The 18674-nt window shown below is 40.1% G+C and overlaps 2 protein-coding genes across 12 annotated transcripts; both read right to left on the reverse strand.

Annotated features, from left to right (window-relative positions):
* Window positions 1-312: 312 nt before the first annotated feature.
* On the reverse strand, window positions 313-3344 carry ccnb2 (cyclin B2). 2 transcript variants are annotated; one of them, XM_049717196.1, is made up of 8 exons: window positions 3186-3344; window positions 2970-3080; window positions 1699-1965; window positions 1459-1617; window positions 1160-1396; window positions 907-1047; window positions 674-784; window positions 313-599 (listed from the first exon to the last, which is right to left on the reverse strand). In XM_049717196.1, exons 1-8 carry the CDS (start codon window positions 3225-3227, stop codon window positions 492-494), a joined length of 1176 nt encoding a protein of 391 aa, XP_049573153.1. In that variant the 5' UTR covers window positions 3228-3344; the 3' UTR covers window positions 313-491. The 2 variants fall into 2 exon arrangements, with proteins under 2 accessions (XP_049573153.1, XP_049573152.1); XM_049717195.1 differs by having other exon boundaries at window positions 2970-3083; window positions 3186-3342.
* Window positions 3345-4618: 1274 nt separating this feature from the next.
* kmt5b (lysine methyltransferase 5B) lies at window positions 4619-18646 on the reverse strand. 10 transcript variants are annotated; one of them, XM_049717189.1, is made up of 12 exons: window positions 18016-18440; window positions 17795-17933; window positions 14586-17686; window positions 12225-12482; window positions 11999-12146; window positions 11594-11759; window positions 11399-11508; window positions 11136-11302; window positions 10568-10587; window positions 10325-10461; window positions 9835-10034; window positions 4619-9649 (listed from the first exon to the last, which is right to left on the reverse strand). In XM_049717189.1, the coding sequence occupies exons 4-12, from the start codon at window positions 12391-12393 to the stop codon at window positions 8190-8192; spliced, it is 2577 nt and encodes an 858-aa protein (XP_049573146.1). In that variant the 5' UTR covers window positions 12394-12482; window positions 14586-17686; window positions 17795-17933; window positions 18016-18440; the 3' UTR covers window positions 4619-8189. The 10 variants fall into 10 exon arrangements, with proteins under 10 accessions (XP_049573146.1, XP_049573144.1, XP_068506501.1 ...); XM_049717187.1 differs by having other exon boundaries at window positions 17795-18440; XM_068650400.1 differs by lacking the exons at window positions 14586-17686; window positions 17795-17933; window positions 18016-18440 and adding an exon at window positions 18457-18646.
* Window positions 18647-18674: the final 28 nt, after the last annotated feature.

An 18674-nucleotide genomic window follows, 5' to 3' on the forward strand; every position in this document is an offset into this window, starting at 1 on the left:
GACCTGGCAACTGTGATGTCATTTTCAGTCGACAGCAAGTGGAAAAAAACAAAACAACTCATGTTTTACTGCTGTCCATGACACACCAGTGTTAAGAGATATATATTGAACTCCCAGTGTGAGTGGAGGGAGAGGCCCCATTTTCATTTTTTAGCTGGAGAAAATCTTTGAACAGATTTCAATTGCACATCTGGCACAAATTCAAATGCCAAATCTGAAATGCAATTTATTTATTTTTATTTTTTTTAAGTATGACTAAAAGGGACATTCGGGTAGATTGTGGAACACAAATGGAAAAGAACACAAAGTGCATAGAGAACAGGTCACTTTAATGTCAAAAGGACAGGGCAATGTTACATAATCATGCATCATCAAGACAACTCCCAAACAATGACTCAGTTATTTAAAAAAGAGATAAAAAGGATTTGGATTTTTAAAATTAAGATAAAGTGCAAGGGAAAGTAAAAAAAAAAAAAAAAAAAGTTTGAAGTTCAAGGGGCATTGAGAGCAGCTGCCATGTTGCTGATTAGTGACGACTTCAGCTGCGGAATGAGGCTGATCTTCATCAACTTGCTGCTTGAATACTTGTTCCTGACAGCCTGTAAAGAGAGAAGCACTTTGTAAACTGTGCTTCTTCTGTTGATGTCATTGTGCTCACCAGCCACTCACTCACCTGGAACTTAGTTTTGCCGCCATTTACCTTCACAACATTTTTGGCCATGTGCTGCATGATGGGCTTCAGGTGGGCCTCGTCATACGTTGAGTAGTGTTCTTGTGTGGGTGACTGGCAAGAAGACAAAAATACTTTTGACAAACAATTCCATTCAAATCAAATGAGCCTATATACCTACACGACTCAGGCCCTCTACACTTATGAGCAATATTGCAGAGTATCATGAGGCTCACCCAAGGCAGTTCATTCAGCAGCAGCTGAGAGAGGCACAGAGCCGCAGCAGCAACCTCAGATGGGCGATAATGCACCATTTCGTAATCAATGAGGGTCAGCTCCATCAGATACTTGGCCAGCATGTGCCTTTCCGTGTCACACTGGGTGGTAACGAGTGCCCAAGGACGCATCAAAGCATGTGGACACTTAGTTAGCTGTTCTTACTGCAGTTTGGACAAGACTATTAAACAAAGCAGTAAATTCAAATCTCACATTAGCCACTTTTGAAGCTCTCCTGAGGAAGTGTAACGGAAGAGGACGACCGAGCTGAAAGTTGAGGGTCTTCAGAACCAGCTGCTCCATCTCCAAAATCTGAGCATTGGTGAACGCGCTGTCCGTGATGTAGGCAAAGTCTCCCACGAGCGGAGGATACGACTCCTCATACTTTGAGGCAACCAGCATTGCAGTCACACCCACAAGTTGCAGCTTTCGACGAGAAACTGGCTGGATCTGTAGGTGAACCATTTTTTTTTTTTTCATAAACATAAAACTAATAAATTGATGGTTCTTACCTGGAGAAACCGGTCGAGGATGGCAACAGAGAGATACAAGGTCTCCTGCAGCAACTGGAACCTGGAATGAACCTTGACCATCCAGTCGATGAGAAGCGCTCGCATGCAGTCAGTGATTTCGTAACCTAGCATGTAGTTAGAATGTATAGGCTGCTCTGCCTATGCAACGAAGAAACAAGAGAGTATATCATGAGTTTCATCTAGCAACAAGCTAGGTAGGCTGAGTGAGAAAAAGAGTACCTCCAGGTGGTGCAGATATTTGTAGATGTCCTTCACGTATTCAGAGCACAGCTGGGGCATGTCAGCATCGTTCTCGTCTACATCATCCACAGGGAGCAGCACGTTGGAGAAAGCCTGGCACAGTTGCACCTCCTCTTCATCTTTCATGGACACATCTTCTGATGCTTCTGAAAGCGGAAGAAGGGCATCTGTTGCTGTTGCTTTAACTTGAACCAACTCCACCGCTTTAGCTTGGTGAGCTCCACGTGCTTTGTGTTGTCCCCTTTTCTGTAGACAAAGGTTTGAAATAAACCAGTAGTGAGATGCGAGTTAGTAATTACAAGAATAACTCACATAAAAGGGAAAAAATACCCTGCATCGGACAGTCAATTGACTCAATTTCATAGGGACATCTGTAGTACTACTATTACTGTATTAAATGCTGTTGATAAGTACGACCTATGGGCCATTTGTTGAGACAAATCAAGGCTGTCTTATCTTTATATTTCTTCATGACACTGTACGTGGTATATTTGTGTTTCTAATCTAAATGTGCATTTTATCTTTGTCGGTTTTCAACTATAAAACTAGAGTTCAACTACCGTAGACAAATTCATTGTGCTTTACATCGTACTTGGCTAAAATGATTGATCTGATATCTTACCCTCTAGTGGTCTGTGGCGGTATAGCAAATGGTCCGCGAAATTGTGACTTGTGACGTTTCTAAAAAATTAATTTCTTTTTTGCACTTGATTTATTTCCCAGCTAATTTTGTCATTCATTTAACCATCCAAATTCTGTCAAATGTAGTTAAGATTCCCAAATTAGACATACAGATGCAAATAAACAGCCTGTATATCGGCACTTCCCCGATGGCTCACCCATCTCCTCTTTCTGGACTACCAACCCCTCGTCACCCCCACCTCCCGTACTGCTAACCTCAACAACCTCCGCTCCCGCCCCTCCTGCTTCTCCATCCATCTCCTTCGCACTGCTGACCGATGTCCTGTTATTACCTACCTATTGTTTTTCCCCCACCCCCCGTACGTCCCCACTCTTTTTATTCCCTGTAAAGCGTCTATGGGTTATTGAAAAGCGCTATATAAATTAAATGAATTATTATAAATCTATCCTTGTTCGGTGCAAAATAAAATAATATTCTGCCAAAGCAGTGGTCCCCCACTAGCTTCTCGGTTATAATGGTGGGCCCTTGGACAAAACCAGTAGAAAGCCCCTGGACTGGACTTAAAAGTGCAGTGGCCATTTATTTTGTTTTTTATGTGCGATCTTACCTTTGTGTTGACTCCTGACTCGGACGCGTTGGTCACCTCGGTAAGAGCAACTCGTCTCGTAACAACTGCTGATGGTTTACTCATCTTTAAGGGGTTATTAGTCTCTGGAAGCTGCTGAAATAAATTTAAGGACTGTTCAATTTAAACTACTACTAAAGTGCGTGCACGACAATCAAAGCATTCGCTCATCTTTTTAAATATTTTTGCTTTTCTTACCAGACTTTGTGCTTCCATTGACGACATGGCTACAGACAACATTGCAACGCAAACTCCCAATTTAACCCGGCAAGTTTAAAAAATAAAATAATATAACCCAAACAGGCTACTCTCGTCGAAAGCTAATGTTACCAGAGGTGCAGCAGGTTTTAAATGTAGCTCCATCACATTTGATTGGATAGACGACATGAGTGCAACTCTTCTTATTGGTCAATGATATGGAGTCAAAAGTTAACTGACTACGAAAAGAAATAAGGGACTTTTGACACGAAACGCGCTGTAGCAATACTTGTAATTCCATTTTGTACCTGGTTCTAAAAACATTAAAGCTGAAAGTATGTTACCATTTCAATGTTTTCAACGTTTCTTAATTTTTATTTCGGATCCCTGGCAGTTTTTAAAAAATATTATTTATTATTATTTATTTATTTTATTCATTTATGTTTATCTTGTTTTTATTCTTTTCCGTTTCTGTAAATGTATTGTTGTAAATGTTATTCGTTTAAAAAAGTTTTTTTTAAATTAAAAAACCGCTGTAAGAAAAAAAAAACAAGTCTTGCGTTGACAAATATATTATTGGTAAAAGATCTGTTTACCTCAAATGGGCAACTCATCACCTATGATACTTTTCTTAGCGAGAAGAAATTCTCTGGTAAAGCACAGGAATTTAATTTTGTTCGAGTAAACACTGTGGTAAAAGTTCAAATGTGTTTCTAAATACACCTAAAGATATTATATAACGTAACATCATTTTTTCTAAGTCCACTGCATGTTTGAAACTCTTTTTGATTTGATATTGTTATATACTGTTATATATTTTTTACTTAATCTATCAGCAATATGTCTATACTATATTTACCTGAATGTTGTGTTAATTTGTATTTTTTTTGTTTATGATGCAATTAAACTGGAATGCATGATGTTTTGTTTAGATGATTTTGTTTTGATGGCCTGAAAATACAGGCCATCCATCCATATATCCATCTACCTACCTATCTAACTACCTGTCTCCATCCATCCATCCATCCATCCATCCATCCATCCATCCATCCATCCATCCATCCATCCATCCATCCATCCATCCATCCATGTATCCATCCATGTATCCATCCATCCATGTATCCTTGTATCGATGTATCCATCCATGTATCCTTGTATCTATGTATCCATCCATGTATCGTCCATGCATCCATCCATGTATCATCCATGCATCCATCCATGTATCATCCATGCATCCATCCATGTATCATCTATGCATACATTCATGTATCATCCATGTATCCATGTATCATCCATGTGTCCATGTATCATCCATGTGTCCATGTATCATCCATGCGTCCGTCCATCCATCCATCCAATAGAGTTAGTGCTTTTCGAAAAACAAACTGTGACTATTGTTTTGCAATACTTATGCTCAAGCGAGGATCAAGAAATGAGTCACAAAGCAATTTTATATAGTTTTCAAGTATTCAAAACTGTTAAATAAGTACAAGGCGTGTTCACGTGATTTACATAATAGATGCACTGCCCAGTTTTAATTCTCTTTACAGGTTTCCCACTAACCACGCAACACGCTAAATGTTCGCAAACTATTTACATTTTTTGTTTCCTCTTTGAATCAATAGGAAAAGTTGACAGCTGTCTATTGGACAAAGAGCACACAAATGGTACATCTGGAACAGTGTAGTAGGATGCAGACAATCTGACAAAGGGGACGGACAAACCCCATTGGAAAACGATGATTAGCTGCTGGTGATATGAACAGTACATAACACAAAAAGTAGGTAAACATTTTTTTTTATAGTTGATCCCTCAAGCTATTGGGCTATTTAACTTCCAGTGAGGAGAAAAATAATAGACAGAAAGACTGACTAGTAAATGCAACAATTTCAAGAGGGAAGCAGAGCATTTTGAATGATTTCGTCTTTAAATTTGGTCAAATTGCTTAAGGCACCTGTTGATACTGGACTGAATATACTTTCAGAAATTGTGAGAATGACACAAATATTTGAAGTGAATTGAAGTCTGACCTTATGCTGCCATGTGCAACACTATGAGACAGGTAAGAAATCACAAGCAAGGAAAGCATAGCACTCCAGGTAAAATGACAAGTTTGTTTGAGATAATGTGCTTTCTCAAACTGTGCTGATGAACAGCATTTCAAAATGACTCCAAGAAAAATAAAATTAAGGGTCTGCTCTTAAAAATATTAACTGTGATTATCCAACATAAGCCAGTCTTTCTGTAAATTACTTTTTTTTAATGAGAGGTTTTAAAGTCAAGGTCACCTTTATGCATATACAAAACAACTTCCTTTGATTTGCCATGTTTTTATTACAGAGTGTCTCTAAAACGAAAGAAACATTGGCTCATTTAAATAGTCATGAAGAACAAAACCATGTGCTTAGATTTGTTTTGACAAACTCGTTTACATTTTACAAAATAAATGCTGATAGTAATGAAAGAAAAGTCCCAGGTTTAGAGACTGCAGTAATTAAAACATGGCACATTAATCCAAATGAAGTGACTTAGCAATATTATAATGCTTCTGGACCAACAGCACCACACTGAACAGTCAGCATGGTTTCTTACATACAAAAAAAAAATACAAACTATGACGGGGGAAAAAAAAAAGCTTAATAAAAACCTGCCTATAAGACAGAGTGGATAGTCACTGTACACTTTCTACAATATTGATGTCCATTATGAATATAACAAGTGCACTCACTGAAAGGAATAGTTGAACATAAAACAATTCTCTCAAATTTCAATTCTGCAACTAAGACTATTCAAGAACAAGATGATCTTTCTGCATTCTAAATTGCACAGGGCGACTGCAACTTTTGCCGTGAAAGTAACCAAGTCCAACATTTGCTGCCGGTAAAACAACGACTCCTAAATACAGAAATAATTTGAGGGGGAGCGTAGGGAGATTTTTTTCCCCCCCTTCCAAACAAAAGACATAAGGAATGAGGAATTTCTAAGATAACCATCCCACTGCGCAAAAGAAATGTACGTAACAAACATTGATCTCAACCTTTCGCATGAGTAGCCGTCAGCCTTGTTCTAAGAATAGCTAAACAGTGACGGGGCATTGTGATTTCCTTGGAATGTTGTCAGTTATTTGAAAATAGGAATAAAATGTTGCATAGTTTCCTACATTACTAAAATGTAGTTTGTAATTGTGAAAAATCATCAACATGTCTTCACACACATCCATTTTCTGTATCGCGCTCAGGTTGCAACCATAAAGGTCATTTTAGCAAGTTTGTCATTTCAGAAGTTTATTTGTTGCTGACGACCCGTGATCTAAACAAAAATATGTATGGATGTAGCTCCCAATCAAAAGGGTAGGATGGAAGTAGGACAGAAAGCCATCTGATATAAAATGATAACAGTTAAAGTAACTACAGTGTCTTGAGAAAGCATTAACACTCCCCCTTGAACTTCTGCAACATTTAAGGCTTAATAATAATAAATAAATGTAGGATGTGCAAAATTATTCACCCCCTATTTCTTTTGCAGCCCAGTGGCTGATTTCTGACTGATCCAATGTTGACCAAATTGACTGATAAGTCCATCTGTGTGTTATCTGGTTTTAATATAAATGTGGATCACAAGTAGCTACAAAGTAGAGCCTTGGCCTTCCCTGGCAAACAATACAAAGCAGCTGTCCCGCATCGGGGACGCTGGAACGTTAAAGATTTGGTGTCATGGTCTAGGGCTGCTTTTCTTCAGTAGGGACTGGAAGATGGATGAAGCAAAATAAAGGGCCATTTAAGAAGAAAATCTGTTGGGGTCTGCAAAAAAACTTTTGTAGATGCAGGGTTTATTTTCTGACAAAGCAAAATCGCCAATGGAATGGTTCAAAACGAAACATATCCAGATGTTTAAATGACCAAGTCAAAGTCCAGACCTGAATCCAATTGTAAACAACTTTTTACAAACGCTATCCAGCTACTCGACCTGACCTGGACATGTTTAGCACGTTAGAATGGGCAGAAATTTCCACCACTCAATGTGCAAAAGTGACACACATACTTGTGTATGGCTTGTGGGGGAGATAATTTCAAATCCTTTTCACACATAAAAACACAAAAAAATCTAATTTTATGTTTTGAGACCTGAAATGTTGCAAAAAGTAAAATAAATCATAGGGGGCTAATACTATCACAAGGTACCATACCTGGTATTTTAGGTGGTTTGGCTGACTTGACTTTGATGCAGTTTTAATTGTCCAGTTGATAGGATGTGGTTTGGAAGGCTCAACCAACACGGCCATTTCATTACAACAGGCAATCAACAAAATGCAACACATAAATGATGTTCCCGTTGGACTCATTCTCAAAATCCCAAGTGAGAACCATGACGATTGATTATAAAATTGTTTGTGAATGGTAAAACGGATACAACGTGTTGATGTAAACCAGTGGTGGAAGAAAAAAAAAAAAATCACATTAGGTAATGCAATTGAAATTAAGTAGAGATTTGTTTTACGTTACCAGCCCCTTCTAGTAATGTTCTAGGCCAGTATTCATAATGAATCCTGTCCTCAGAGTAGGTGAAATTTGTCTTCTAACTGGACACAACAGGTCCAAATTACTGCATCTTCACAAGCTCAATGATATTGAACAAGTCTGCTTTAAAGCATGCCGTGATATTGGATGGTGTTTTCTTTGATTGTAATAAGTGGCCTAAGAAATTTGTTAAGCACTGTGAGGGATTTTATCGAAACATTCAAAGATGACTTTGGGGCGAGAGGGTGTATTTTGAGGAGCACACCCAATTAGAAGTCAAAATAAAATTATGTTTCATTTCAACTTAGTTTTTATTAAAAAATTGGGGGTTCTCTGGTGACACTTCTGAATCTTCATGAATACTGGCCCAGATGTAAATTTTTGGGAAATTTTTATTTTTAAATTACTGTACTTATTTTACATCAACACAAGAGTTGATTAGCTTGTTTTCTTTATTTACAAGGAGAGGAGTGATGAGCTCCACAAGCTATGCATTGAGTCTCAGAGACTGATCCTCTCTCCTCCTGGAGGAGATATCAATGTCGATGGAGTCTTTACCCACAATGAGTCGCAGACGTTTTGCGGGGGGAAGTGGAATGAAATCGTCTTCAAAATCATTGTCAAAGTAGTCATCGTCATCATCAGCATCATTGTCATCAGACGACGGCTCTGCCAGAATCTTTTGGGTCCGATGACCAGCACTTCTAGCCTCAAAACCCGGACACACGTCACCGTGAAATGACACCTGATCCGCCTTCATCGGGGTGATTCTCCGTGCGTCGTCCTCTCTCTTCAGCTGTATCTTTAGCTTTGTCGAGTTAGTGTGGACTGGAGCAAAGCCGTTATTAAGTTTGGCTATGTAAGAACTGCCTTTGTCCTTGTCGTGGTCCTTGCTGAACTTGATGCTAATCTTGCTGGAAGAAGCAGAGTTCACCGATGAGGCAGAAAGACTGGAAGAACCAATGAGATCGTTGGGATCGCTGGTCTTGCTGCTACTACTGTCCCTTCGTCGACGGAGCGTCAGTTTGGGGAGACCTGTTGTGTTCTCCAGGATCAACTGGGCATCGTAACGCGTGATCCTGCGCTTCTTCTTGCCCTTGTCCTGTGAGCGACAGCTACTCTTACCTTTGTCCCTGCGGAGGGATTTTCGGCCATTGGCAACCCCGTTGTAGTCCCTGTGCCGGTCAGAGAAACTCAACAGAACCTTCCCACAGTCAGAGTAGTTGGCGGGATGACCAGATGCCATTGGCATGAACGGCTCACCGTACGAGTCCTCACATTTAATTGTTCGCTCTGTCCCGAGCCGCGTCGGCCGTTTTAGTCTTGCACATGAGCCCCTTTGGGCATAGCTGGGATCTAATTGTGGCTGCTCCAAACCGATCCCGTGGTGGAGATACTCCTCCATGTCTGATGGCTCTGATTTAATGACCACGGCACCAGGGGCTGGGCTCAAGTTGTGCATAGCACCGGGATTCAGCTTGACACCACCTGCTGTTTCTTGGGCTTTGACTAGTGTCCTGGTGGACCTGCGAGTTCTGTATGTTGAAGAGAGGCAACCCTTACCGTGCTGCACAACCGTTAAATTCACGTTTTCCTTTGCGGCGTGACGTGTCAAACAGCCCCGCTGGCTAAGCGCCTGCTGGACGAGCTCCTGTCCATCCTTCTCCTTCTTTACGGAGACACCTTGACACAGTGACACCTTTGAGTCCCTGAGACCCAGCTGGCAAGTCTCACCTTTGGCCAATGCCTTGGGCTCTGCACCCCTTCTGCGACTCCGCAACTGGACTTTACTTAGTGAAGGCTTTGATTGGGATTTTAGTCTCTTTGGTACCCTATTATTGTTAACACGTCCTTGTTTTGAACATGAGGTAGTGAGGGCTCTTGACAAAGTCTGTCTTGTTTGAGTCCTGTTTTTATACTTGAGGCCAGAAGATCTTTTTCTGGCAGCTACACAAAGACAAAAGGACACATATAAGCAGATTGTCGAAAAAATTAAAAGGACTATTCTCCACCTTGTATACATAATTACCCAATTCCAGTTTGAATGCATACTATGTATTCCACACATTACATTTCATTTATAATATTGCTTTGCAGTCTCAGTGGGGCAAATAAATGGCACAAACGCTTACATTGATGTGTTTTGGGCGATTCCTGAGAGTCTAGATCGGTGTGGGAGCCTACGGAGTGAGAGTCCAAACTTGGGTTTCCTTCTCCTAACTTCTTCAGACGGTTCAGACGTTTGTCGGTCTCCCGCAACCCGTATTTGCTGTTGATCACTGGAACTTCAACAGGCAGTCCGGCTTTGGATTTGAAAGCTCCCAAGCCACGTCTGCACGACAACAAATGAAAAAATTTGAATTTAAAACAATAGGACTAACTTCAAGTAACAATTGAAAAGTTCATCAAGTGTTTTAATTCTATTTCTGTGATATAAATTGAATCTATGATCACAATCATAATGCTTTATATCTAAATGTATTGTTTGTTGTATCATTCAAAAGGAGTGATGTTTCTGTTAAATATTACATGACACTAAATTATTGACACCAACAATAGATAAACCAAGTTCAGACGTACTATGTGATGATACTGTGTATGAAAAGACATTTTTCAATTTACCGTTCACAGGTGTAGCATTCACAAAATTCATTATTTTCCCCAAAGAATCCATCTCCATAATAACAAGAGATTTCCTCGCCTGGTTCAATATCCCTCAGCACCTTTACACAGGCAGTGTCCCGCCCTGTCGATACAAACTTTAAAAAAAATAAAAAGATATGAATGGAGAGCGTTCTAACCTTATTCACAAATGATCCAAAAGTACGATTAAACCCTACAAGTAACTATTGGAGATTTACTCACCTTGCAGTTTGGACGACAATCTGAAAAAGCAGGAAAAATACAAAAATTTATCCTCTGAATAGGCATAAACAAATGGGAATAACATTCACCAGATAACTTCACAATTGCCTCACATAGCAAAAAAGGCAGCAGACAGTGGCAGGCATCTAGCAAGTGTAAGAGGTTTTTTGTGGCATTTATTTACTTAAAAAAAAAATATTGATGAAGTCAAATTGGAACATTCAATGATTTTGACTGTTCTCAATTCTCATATTTGATTTTTAGTTTAATAGTACAGTATTTATGACTTGTTTTGTTATTGAACGTGAACTTTTAATGCAAAATATAATTGCACAGGAAGGTCATGGCAGAGTGGGCTGAAGTCTTCCAAAGGCAGAATAGTGACCGCCAGAAAACCTGTCATCTGGGAATAATATCGATTATCAAGCCAATACTGTTATTTTCTCGATGGGGGAAAAAAAGAAGCTGCTTAGTGGTCAAATAAAATTAAATGGCAGCCTTTAGACAAACGACAGCAATGTTGCTAGACTACTCATAAAACTCAATAGGGAGTGATCAAGACTAATACCATGATTAATAAAAGCAGCTGGCCCCAGCCAGAGCTGTGCACAGTTCTTGCGTGTTGAATACATGACACTGAAGTCATTCTCTCCATGCCGCAGTAGCATGTTTTCTTCACTCTCTGACAGCTCAGCAATACATCCCACCAAGTACTCGATCTTATCGTTCCTCTTCCTGCAACCCATCAGGTGCAAAGGTGTGTTATGAACATCACAATAAAAGTTTAAATGTGCACTGAGGGAATTTATTACCAAAGTGGCATGAACTTACCATTCTTTAGTTGCCACAATTTTGGCTCCATTTTGCTCTGAAGAATAGCGATTACATGGAAGAATCTCAAACCCGCTGTCAGTAGCAAACACCCGCAAATAGACAAATACCTGTGGGGAAAGCTTACAGTTAATCATCTAGTGACAGGAGCAATTGAGAAAGAAAAAGTGGACTGTGATCACAAAGAAACACTACATGTTGTTTAAAGAGCTTTTCTTGAGATTTTGTCTTGTGAAGAAAAAGGTTTCGGGACCAGTCTCCTGATGTCAACGCTCGGAAAGCTTTCTCCAAGTTATCATGCTTTTTGAAGCGTTCAATGATTTCCTTCAGCTCCTCCTGCCTTCCCTTTACTGGTCGAAATCTGTAGAGCCAAATGAACAACAAATACAAATCGTGTGGATAAGTGGTTAGGGAGATGAATCAATGAATGAATGAATGAATCAATGAAGGAATCAATGACTGACTGACTGACTGACTGACTGACTGACTGACTGACTGACTGACTGACTGAATTAAGAATACAGACAGATGCATATTGTATTCCTACAGTAAAAACTAAATAACATTCAACCTTCAGTTCCACCTTAGTAAATAGCTGACCTGGTGTTCATTTTGTGCGTCTGAAAGCCCAGGTAAGGATCTAATATGAGACTTGTGGTCAAGTCATCATTTTCACAGAGCTCCTTAGCAGTCATTCCTGAGGAGGGCACATATCGCCTCTCAGCCTCCAGACTGGTTGCATGAAACCCTGCAAAAACAAACAAGAATCAGAATGTGGAGCTGCTACTAAACTACACTCTTGGAACTAAAAGCGCATTCAACTCACTACGGCTACATCTTCGGTTTCTGGGGTGGGTTTTGTTGTGTCGCAGGGAGACTCGCTGTGAATGCTGAGACCGAGACTGGCTCTGGCTCACGGGCTGCTCGCTGGTCAACTTGTTTCCATGTCGTCTGCCATTTAATACCATGTTCTTGGATTCGCCCAGCCACTTCATGCCCACAAGCCACCTGATCCAGTTGCATTTAGTCTCTGAGATGAAGAAACACACTCAAGTAGGGAAGACTGGGGTGTTGAATAAGAAATCTGGAAACACAGCAGAAAATAATGCAACTACAAATAAAGAAAGTGTGAAAGAGGTTTTTGACAAAAATGAACCGGAGACCTCTTAAAATGATGACATATTCATCTTATTATATCCTAATATGTTGAGAGCATTTCGCAGTTCACAAGAAATTCTCAAGAAAACTGTGATCGTCAATGAGCATACAGGTGCATACGTTTAGAACGCATTCATGTATGTAGGTTGTGCTGCAAATAAATAACATTTGGTCAAATGTTAATGATGTTATTAATGACATCCGAGTAAAAAAAAAAAAAATTCTGGACCCTCTAAACTTAACGGGCGTTTGCAGCATGAATTGAGTCCATTTAACTAAAATAAGCTTTTGCCAGTTTCCGTATTAAGCCAGGCTTGACCAAACAGACCGGTAGAAAAGCATTTCAAAACGGAACTGTAGCGCTGTTTAGTGGTAACCTAAAATAATGCACGGCTTTGCTGTCAGTGCAACAGTAACGTACTTGATCATATCAATGTTGAACAGCAACGCATGGACAATATAATCGCAACAGAATGGAATTCATAACGACAGTGGCATGAGAAGCAGTTTCCAAATCATGGCTCCAAACTGAACACCGTTGGACACATTACGCTCGATATTCCTGATGACGAGTAAACGTTAATTTGCAATGCAACACAACGGGCGCGGGCACGCAAGCACAAAGTTGACTGAGGTGAAAACCCAGAAGGCCACCTCGACATTTGGAGGCTAAAGATTGTCTGTCGGCTATTAGCTTGCATTGTTTGCTAACAGGTGCCGCTCCACACATTGCCTTGGTTAGCATGGAGCTAGCCACCAAGACGACGCCTGATAGACTCGGCCGAGGTGCTTAGCTTTGTAGCAACGGCAGACGCCGGCAGAATGTCATGACAAAACGAAATAAACAAGGCTGACTTGATGCCTCACAATTATTGGATGTTTGCCGGTAACGCGAACGTTACACCTTAACAAACCAAAAGACTCTGACACTGCGACGCTTGATTAGGGTTGAATTTTCACGGTGATTTGACAGAAATTTTGTGCAGCATCGCAAAATAATAAGTCCACATTTGCATGAAAATCAGTAAACACAAGAAACGACATGTACATTTCAGAGAACAATGGCCCTTTGGTGACTCAACTTAAAGATTCCTATCGTTTTAGGCCAGCTATTTGTTAGCGAACACTTGAGACAGCTAGCATTAAACTTCATCAGGGTGCGCACATAGCATGGTAAGCTAACATAGGCAATAGCGATCAGTCGGTAAAACACACTACCTTTACCGTTATCGTATGACAGCGATGAAAGTTAATTGAATCCACGGAGGAACCCGACGACACTTAGCGACATACATCACAAGAAACGAGAAAAATACCCACTTACAAGCCCCACTAATCAGCAATAGCAGAGTGAACGGACGCTAATCCACTACCATTAGCCTTGCTTGTTTGATTTGGGAGCAAACAATCAGCTCGTTTTCGGTTTTACATCATGAAACATATAATCTAAGGCAGAGACGTAATTGTTTAATTGTTAGTTATTTATTATGTTAACGACCACTTTATATTACACTAAGAAAAATATTTTTCACGCGATAGTATCGTTAAATGCCCCGAGTGAAGAAATCGGAAACAGAATAAACTACGTTTTACTCACCGGGTGGCGCCCTCGAATAAGCGTGCAATAAAACAACCCTTCATAAAAGTCTTCGAAATCTAAAACGGCACCGTAAATTTTACAGGAAACACAGTTTTAAAAAAAGAAAAATTTACATTAAAATTCAAGATGGCGGACTAGCACAGGCGAGTGTGAGAGAAAGGCGCAGCACGGCGAACCGACACAAAGTAGTTCCCAAGGTATACTCAGTCCTCATCTGTCCGGACCCAAAACGATTAACGGGGCAAGAACGGACTGCAAAGACCGAACTATTCGTTACGATAGGCATTCCTTCGATCCTTATCACGTATGGGCGACCATATTTATCTTGTCTTTGAGGCCGCGATGGTCGGATGCACACACAAGTGCTGCTGCACAAACAAACCTATTTACGCGTCCCAAAAACTCACACGGCAGTGAGTTCTGTTATACCTGCTTTCGGCGTAGACAGAACCACGCCACGATGGGCAAACTTGCCAGTTTGTAGCTGTCAACTGTTAACTACACTTTACTCGTCTACTATCCAACGTCCCCCGAATGACGAGTTGTACCAAAATAGTTTGTAGGATGTCTGTCATTTGTTTGTTCGTGCTTGCAAATTAACTTTTAATTAAGACACATTAAGATAGCTTGGAATAGAGCAAACACAAAATTAAATGTTTTCAAAGGTAGACAAAATTGATTTGTGGGCGAAACGTCTATAAAATGTATTTTACAGATTACAATCTAAAGGGAGAATTCATTTTGTCTGCTACTATGCACTACTCAAAAAGTTAGGTAAAGTAAAATTTCCAGACACCTAATAAGATGCACTGTAACCATAACAGGTAAACTTTATTTCACCTTCTCTAAACTTTATAATGCAAATGTCACAATGTTTCAGTACATTTTACGCTTGTTTTCTAACATGAAACTGAACAGAAAAATTACACGATGGATGATAATCTGGTGGCATGGTCTTTGAGGGGTTAGCATATTCACAGGTCATGGTTTCAAATCTGCCATGGTTTGACATTATTGGTGGTCCGTGGCCAGTGTGCCAGTGTCAGACCACATTCCGACACTATGGCCCGACTGAACACCTTTGGGTGTTGAAAATGTCCAACAAGTACATTTTCAGATTTGGACCAAAATACTTATCACAGAACCAACCTGGCTGCAGTAGGATGATGCATGAAATAAATACGACTGGTACATGCTTAATTACGAGCTTTGGCTAGTCCAATCTCAAGCAACCTGCCAATGACAGTAGTTGACACCCTAAGATCAGTGGCCATTTATCTTTGAAGGTTTGCAATAATGAAAATTACATCACAGTGCCTAAGGTTGCAAGTGGTGACCAATCATAGCGCACAAGTAGCAACCAATCATGGCTCACCTGTCTATTTGGTCATGTGACATTTGTACTTGAGGAAGGTCGGAAATCAGAATTATCTCACTTGGATTTTCCAAGTTCCGAGACTTCCGACCTCAATGCATTCGAGCCAAATGTCAACAACAAAGATGGCTGATTCCGATAGTTTATCGTTTATCACGAAACATTTTGACCCCCAGCAAACCGTCTTTATAATTTCCTTAATTTATATAAATAAATATTGTATCTATCGCATTTGATTCACGTTACCAAATAACTTCATGCAGGAACGTCTTCAAGCAGTCGATACAAATCACGCTCTTTTATGTGAAGTTATAACTAAATCAATGTAATAATAGATAACGCTTAATATGTTTATAATCTTGTAAATTACGTTTTGCCATTCACTGACTCCATGCGGTCACCGTGGTTGACTGACGTCACATTGTAGTCAGTCGGTGAATTCGGGGTCCGTTTTTTCCTTCCGACTTCACAACTCGGACTTCCCAGTTCAAAGGGGTGTTCTCGTGCACATTTTTTTGTTGGAAGTTTCCCACTTTCCCCAAATGCAGCACAAGACTTTAGGCACAGTGATGTAATTTTCAGTCAACAGCAAGTGGCAAAATGGCCACCGCCTGAGATGGATATAAGGAGGTGGATTTTTCTGCTTAATTAATATTCCACAAACATATTGTTAATCAGAATACCGTGTTTGGACTAGTGGAGGCACATAGAACTGATTATTGTCAAAAAACATTTTGACTTGACTGCCCGTTTAAGATTACCATTGATATCTTCTGGTGTCAAAGTTAAACTTATGACACTGTTGACTTTTTTATAATAGAAGTGCTGAAATGTTATAGCTTACTACAAGCATATTGGCAGAGCAAGTGTTTTAGAAGACTATAATTACTGTTCTATCAAACACTTTTCTTTTGCCATCTGTCCTTAGGGTAACAGGTATACATTGTTTTATTATTGATGAATAACAGGAGCCATAGTAACCACAATGATTCGGACAAACACTACAATGGCATAATGCGTTAAGAAACTCTAATGTGTGATTTGCAGTTACATTTAAAGTTAAAGTCATAGTTAAAGTCCCAATGATCATCGTCACACACACATCCGGGTGTGGTGAAATTTGTCCTCTGCATTTAACCCATCCCCATGTGATTTTGATCCATCCCCTGGGGGAGAGGGGAGCACTGAGCAGCAGCGGTGCCGCGCTCAGGAATCATTTGGTGATCTAACCCCCCAATTCCAACCCTTAACGCTGAGTGCCAAGCAGGGAGGCAATGGGTCCCATTTTTACAGTCTTTGGTATGACCCGGCCGGGGTTTGAACCCACAAGCTTCCAGTCTCAGGGCGGACACTCTACTACTAGGCCACTGAGCCATTTAAGAGTTTCCTTAAACTATATTTTTGAGATGAAGACAAGAGTCCCCTCACAGTGAAAAATAACTTTTAAATTCAACATCAAACCATGTGGCTTAGATGTGTACACTATTGGTTGGTATGAGTATTTAAACATTGAAATGTTAAAATTGGACGAGCTCTTATGTTTGTATTTTATGTTCTTGTACTTTCAAAAACCCTATTCCCATTATTTTATACATGTTTGAAATAAAATAAAAAAATAAAAACGATAGTGTGCATCCCATAAATCTTACAGCCATTTATTGTACTATGTATGTATGTATGTATGTATGTATGTATGTATGTATGTATGTATGTATGTATGTATGTATGTATGTATGTGTATCTAGTGCTTACAATAAAAGTGACATCTTAAAATACATTTAGTATATATCCTGTGATTGACAGAACATAATTTAATAAAATGTATCCTGTTCATTCTGCGGATATCGTGGATTGATAGGATATCAAATGGCGAGGTGTTGACACGAATGGGAGTTGCATCACCAGTACTGCTGCAGACTGTGAAAAAATTGAAACTGCAATATTTTGGGCATATCAAACGCCATGAGTCACTTGAAAAACACATTCTGGAAACAAAGATGGAGGGTAAAAGAGGAAGAGGAAGACCAACAAGAAGATTGGAGCAAGACATACAGGACTGGTTGGGGACGACAACAACAGAAGCTGGCAGAATAGCAGAAGACAGAGTGCTGTTTCGCAGGAAGGTTCAAGAGGCAACGTCCTACAGCGGGACAAGCTGAAGAAGAGAGAGAGAGATCCTGTTCATATCCAACTACAGAGATTATTTGTGATTCAAGTCTGCGTTAGTGTCCTGGAGCACAGCCCAGAAAAAAAGATACAGCACCTTAAAACAAGTGGGTGTAGATACTCGTCCTATGGTCTCCAAAACTGAGTGGTTTACACTGTGTGGGCTGCATCATGCTGCTCCATTAATAATGAAGCCAGCTGCCATGGAAACTAATGCTTTGAAGGCCAATAGATCTCTGTGAGAGAAAGGTGTAAACTGAACTGAAAGTCTACCATCACTAATACGCGTAGGGAAATATTACTTCACAGCTCACATACTTGTTCCATCCATTTTCTGAACCGCTTAGTCCCCACGGGGGTCGCGGGCGTGCTGGAGCCTATCCCAGCCGTCATCGGGCAGTAGGCGGGGGACACCCTGAACCAGTTGCCAGCCAATCGCAGGGCACACAGAGACAAACAACCATTCGCACTCGCACTCACACCTAGGGACAATTTGGAGTGATCAATCGGCCTACCAAGCATGTTTTTGGGATGTGGGAGGAAACCGGAGTGCCCGGAGAAAACCCACACATACTTGTTATTCAACAAATTGACAGAAACAAACCAGAACAATTTGAAAACACTGAGTGAACTTTCTCACAGTACAATCAGCATCTACTAGTGTGTCCAATTCAATTCCAGTATTTAGTTTGATTTCACATTAAAATGGAAATTAACTTTTGTTTGTATTAATTGCAAGGAATATAAATTTTACGTTACCCTGTACTTCAGTAATTACGACTTTCTTTGGCTCTATAATAAACATTCGTTTCGTCCTCCTTCCCCAACTTCAGTTGGTATTGTATTCTTGAATACATAAAGTTTCATATTATAGCAATGACGACTGTGACTTAGCAGATCGACGCTATTTGTGCTACAAGACAAAAGAGGGAGTAGCAGCCATTGTGGTATTGCGTACGTAATGTAACGAATTGGAC

Source organism: Syngnathus scovelli, chromosome 4, assembly GCF_024217435.2.
Source record: "Syngnathus scovelli strain Florida chromosome 4, RoL_Ssco_1.2, whole genome shotgun sequence".
In the NCBI taxonomy this organism is placed as follows: domain Eukaryota; kingdom Metazoa; phylum Chordata; class Actinopteri; order Syngnathiformes; family Syngnathidae; genus Syngnathus; species Syngnathus scovelli.